This window comes from Pleurodeles waltl, chromosome 4_1 (genome assembly GCF_031143425.1).
Source record: "Pleurodeles waltl isolate 20211129_DDA chromosome 4_1, aPleWal1.hap1.20221129, whole genome shotgun sequence".
Lineage (NCBI taxonomy): Eukaryota > Metazoa > Chordata > Amphibia > Caudata > Salamandridae > Pleurodeles > Pleurodeles waltl.
The window spans coordinates 713,014,217-713,019,585 of record NC_090442.1 but is presented as its reverse complement, the minus strand read 5'-3'; the positions used below and the strand labels follow the sequence as shown (position 1 = coordinate 713,019,585).

The window sequence follows — 5,369 nt, the reverse complement described above, 5'->3', positions numbered from 1 at the left end:
GGGAACACACCCTCAATGACTTAACTCCTGGCCAATAGGTTTTTATATAGAAAATATTATTTTCTTAATTTACTTTAGAACCAGAAGATTCAGAATTCAAGTAAGTACATACATTGTAAGGTACTTGGCATAGGTAAATATAGAACTTTGAAGTAAAACAGTAATGTAAACAGTTTGGCATAAAATGTCAATAAGCTATTTTAAAAGTGGACACTACAAACTTCAACAGTTCCTGGGGGAGGTAATTAAAGGTTAGTTTGTCAGGTAAGTAAAGCACTTACAAGTTCAGTCTCCGGGGCATAGGCAGCCCACCGTTGGGGGTTCAAGTCAACCCCAAACACTCAGCAGCACCAACACAGGGCCGGTCAGGTGCAGAGGTCAAAGAGGTGCCCAAATAGCATAGGTGCCTATGGAGACTAGGGGTGCTCCGGTTCCGGTCTGCTGGCAGGTAAGTACCTGTGTCCACGGGGAGCAGACCAGTTGGGTTTTGTAGAGCACTGAGGAGGGTCCCAAACAGGCACACAAAATGCACCCTCAGTGGCATAGGGGCGGCCGGGTGCAGTGTGCAAAGAAGGTGTCAGGTTTTGCATTGAAATCAATGGAGGGACCCGGTTGTCACTCTGGCAATGCAGGCAGGGCACAGGGGGGCTTCTCGGGCCAGCCACTGACTGAGTAAAGATGAGGGCTGCTTGCTGGTCACTCCTGCACCAGTAGTTGGCTTCTCTCAGGCCTGGGGGCTGTGGGTGCAGTGTTTCTTCCAGGCGTCGGGTTCTTTCTTGCCGGGCAGTCGCAGTCAGGGGGATCCTCTGGATTCTCTCTTCAGGTGTCACCGTGGAGGTGCAGGGAGGTTGTATCAGGGTGGACACGCTGTGGGAGTCACCTGGGGGTCCTCGCTGCAGTGTTAGTTGCTCTGGACACGGCCCGGGGGTGTCGGGTGCAGAGTGTGGGGGACTCACGCTTCAGGAGTGAGGTGGGAGTCCCTTTAAAGATGGTTTCTTCTTGGTTGTTTGGACAGTGCCGCTGTCCACTGGAGTTTCTTGGTCCTTTGGGTTGCAGTGCAGTCCTCTGAGTCAGCAGAGGTCACTGGTCCCGCTGGATGCGTCGCTGTTGCAGGTTCTTTGAATCTGGAGACAGGCCGGTAGGGCTGGGGCCAAAGCCGTTGTCGTCTCCGTCTTCTCTGCTGGATTTTCAGGTCAGCAGTCCTTCTTCTTGTTAGGTCATCAGGAATCTGATTTCCTGGGTTCAGGGTCGCCCCTAAATACTGGATTTAGGGGTGGGTTTAGGGCTGGAGGGCATTAGCCAATGGCTACTGTCCCTGAGGGTGGCTACACCCTCCTTGTGTCTCCTCCCTTTGGGGAGGGGGACACATCCCTAATCCTATTGGGCTACATCCTCCATGCCAAGAAGGAGGATTTTCTAAGGAAGGGGTCACCTCAACTCTGGACACCTTAGGGCAGTGGTCTTCAAAGTGTGGGTCGCGACCCCCACGGGGGTCGTGAAGTCAATAAAAGGGGGTCGCGCATCCCGCACTTCGGCTGCCTGGATCTGCCTTGAACTGGAATCCAAAACGTTTGCTCTTCGTTTTGGATTCCAGAGACTGGCATTTCATTCTGCATTCTCTCTGATTGGAGGACGTTGGAAATAATGAAACGTCATTGACAACTGTCCTCCAATCAGAGAGAATGCAGAATGAAAACAAGGAAATGCCGGGAACTGGGGCCATAAATACAAAGCTGTGCAATGCTTTGTAGAGGAGACATTTTTTTTCCCCCGCTGCCTCGCACTCCGTCCTGCTGCCTTTCCTGGACTTCATCCCTGCAGAACTGGTAAGTAGCACATCTCTCCTTCACGATCTGCTGAAAACCAAATCGGCATTCTTCTATGAGATTTCATAATTCGAAGCAGGGGAGGTGTGAAAGCCCTCCTTCGATTCTTTCAGCATGGACACACTTTTAAAAACTTTACAGAGACCGGTATTTACAAAACAGTATTAATCAGTTCATTTGTATGGATGGCACTTTCATAACAATGTAAATATTAGTAATGTATTTCCCTTTAATAAAAAGATTAGGGCCCATATTTATACTTTTTTAGCGCTGCATTTATGTAGTTTTTTGATGCAAAATCGGCGCAAACTTACAAAATACAATTGTATTTTGTAAGTTTGCGCTGCTTTTGCGTCAAAAAATGACACAAATGCGGTGCTAAAAAAGTATAAATGTGGGCCTAGGTTCGATCTGATGTGTGCTGCTTCTCAATTTGTGGGCAGTATATTTTCAATCAGGAAAAAAAAACAGTAGCAGATTGCTGGTTCTTTGGATGTTTGTGGCAAGGTATATTTGCTATTTTTAGGATTGTAGGATGCTGGCCTTTAGATAGGAGCATCACTTTGGGTTGTTATGTGCAGGTGTTGGGTTTTGGTTACGGATTGTGAATACCAGGGTGTTAGGTGCTGGTTGATATTTTGTTATGTGTTGGTTGTTGCATTGATATTTGCTGCTTTATGTGTACTGATGCTGCCAACCGCATTCTTCTTTATTGAATGTGCTAATTTTTTTTTGCAGAGTTCATAGGTGATGGTTTTTTAGGTCACTAGGTGCAGACCCTTGCATTGTTTGGTGCCATATTATGATGTATAATGTGAAAACATCTGTACGCACATGTAGTAAACCGTCTGGAGTAATGGGTTCACTGCAAGGCAAGACTCTGGCTGTATTTTTTAGTAACTTTTGAACAGCTTGTCCAGGGGCAAGAGGAAGCATTTTTTGTTAACATTTGCAGATTATGCAGCAGATAATTATTTGTCTTGCAAATGTGCAAAATTCTTAATTATGTGGAAAAGTAGAAAAAGAAAATTGCCTAATTCCAGTGCCCTGCCTATGGACGACACGGAGTACCAGCATAGATTGGTAGTTTTCTTTTGGGTTGGCTCTTTACATTCAAAATCTAGACCTCTTGCCCCTGGACATCACCTGCATGCAGCTACCCATCCACCTCTGCTCCAGATAACCTGCTTATGCAGTGCTTAATTTGTAAATAAAAACGTGTCGGTGCCCAAAGCCCTCCTCTTCAACATGCAGCTGCTGCAATTTCTGATTTAATCACGTGGAAGGAACTGACTGTGTTATTTGTGTTTTTAAAGAAAATAAGAAGATATTTTGAGACACTCTGAGAACTGCAAAGAGTTTTTTGAAAAAAGACAGCTATTCCGCATGTAGCAGCAAGTCTGAGCTATTCAGTAATATTGAACTTTGGAATTTTGTACCGTAGGTCAAACATACATTTGCCATGGATCGTTTCCTGCTGCAAAAAGATGGTAGGGCATTTAAACGAAAGGCTGAAACAGACGGTGAGAAAAGACCTGGAAAAATTAGGTCATATGATACCTCCTACCTGAATTTTGGATTCACCTGCATCACCATAAATGGCGAAATCAGGCCACAGTGTGTGGTTTGTGGCATGACCTTGGCTAACGAAAGTCTGAAACCAAACAAATTAAAGCGTCACTTGGAAACTGCACATGGGTTACTGGTAGGAAAAAATACAGATTTTTTTGCCAGAAAGCTGGAAGACATCATCCACCAAAAAGACACTGTGAAAAATCTGGTTTCCACGCCAACAAATACCTTGAAAGCATCTTACCAAGTGGCATACCACATTGCCAAAAACAGATGGGGAAAAAGTGATTCTTCCAGCAATTCTTGACATGGCCAGGACAATGCTTGGTGAAAAAGCAGCGGAGAAGTTTAAAATGGTACCCATCTCAGACACAACAGTTTGCCGTCGCATCTCTGACATGTCAGAGGACATCCACAGACAACTCATAGCACGCTTAAAATCCAGTTTGTTTGCTTTGCAATTGGATGAAGCAACTGACTTATCCAAGGAAGCTCATTTAATTGCTTATGTCCGATACTGCCACAAAACTGTAATATTGGAAGATTTTTTATTCTGTAAACCAATCAAGGGACATGCAACATCAGCAGCCCTGTTTGATATTCTCAATGACTTCCTGTGCTCCAATGACTTAAATTGGGAGAGCTGTGTTGGGATCTGTACCGATGGTGCTCCCTCCATGTGTGGGGCTAGGGCAGGCCTAAAAGCTAAAGTGTTGAAAGTGGCTCCTCATATTCTATGGACCCACTGTATGATCCACTGGGAAGCCCTTGCAGTCCGAAACATGGATAGAGAACTTGGGGAAGTGTTGAATTCTGCTGTGAAAATTGTTAATTTCATAAAGGCACACCCAACTAGAGCTCGTCTGTTTGCAATTGTATGTGCCGAAATGGGAGCCGAACATGATGGTTTGCTTTTCCATACAGAAGTCCGATGGTTATCCAGAGGGAAGGTTCTGAATCGTATTTTTGAATTAAGAAACAAAGTACGACAGTTCCTTGTGGATGTGGACCCCTACAAAGCAGAACAGCTATGTAATCCCCGTTGGCTTGTGCTTTTAGCATACCTTGCAGACATCTTTGATAAATTAAATTCCTTGAATTTGTCTTTGCAAGGAGCTGAAAGTACGTCTTTCACCATGTACAAAAAAACATCTGCCTTCAAGAAGAAACTGGAGTTGTGGAGAAGACTAATTCAAGATGGCCTGCTTGAGGCATTCCCCTGTTTAGCAGAAGCTCTTGAGGACACAGGATATGAACTTGAAAGTGCTGCTGAGATCATAATAAATCACTTGACTTCTCTCAGGGACAGTTTAGAAAAGTACTTTCCTGAGGAAACTGATCATGTCAATGACTGGGTCTTTCAACCTTTCCTAGTGGGTGCAGGTACTCGTCTTCCAGTGCACCTTCAGGAAGACCTAATTGAGGTCCAGAGTGACCGTATTCTCCAGATGCAGGTCAACAAAATCTCATTGGGAGAATTTTGGCTGGCAATATCTGAAGAACATTCAGGTTTGTCAAAAATTGCAGTCAAGGTTCTTCTGCCTTTTAGCTCATCATATTTATGTGAGATTGGGTTCTCATCATTGGCAGTATTAAAGACGAAGTACCGTTCAAGGCTAGAGGTGGAGCACAACCTGAGGATGGCAGTAGCAAGAATACATCCACAAATTGACCGTCTCTCTGGAGAAAAACAGATACTCCCATCACACTAGTTCAGAAATGTGTTATCATCCAAATAAGTTTTGTTAAATTATGTTTTGATTGAGAAAAATAAAGTACCATTGCATATTTTCGGGCACTTCTTTTGGTAGATTTTTTGTTTGAACTGTGTAGTAAGTCTCTGACTCCAAACCACAGTCACCCACAAACCTTTGATTTGCTAAATACTGTCTACTAATATTCCCTTACCATAAAAATGATTTGCCATGGATATTGGGGGCGTTTATACTTGTCGCTGATGAGGAGTATCAA

General features: G+C 44.2%; 1 protein-coding gene across 1 annotated transcript; it reads left to right on the top strand.

The window, feature by feature from the left end:
• The first annotated feature begins 3,706 nt into the window (after positions 1–3,706).
• Positions 3,707–5,110, top strand: LOC138287181 (zinc finger BED domain-containing protein 5-like). Its single transcript, XM_069227541.1, has one exon. It carries the CDS (start codon positions 3,707–3,709, stop codon positions 5,108–5,110), a length of 1,404 nt encoding a protein of 467 aa, XP_069083642.1.
• The last annotated feature ends 259 nt before the right edge of the window (positions 5,111–5,369 follow it).

Excerpts from the sequence above, each read along its gene's own strand:
- LOC138287181 (XM_069227541.1), top strand. The coding sequence starts at position 3,707 with ATGGCCAGGACAATGCTTGGTGAAAAAGCAGCGGAGAAGTTTAAAATG.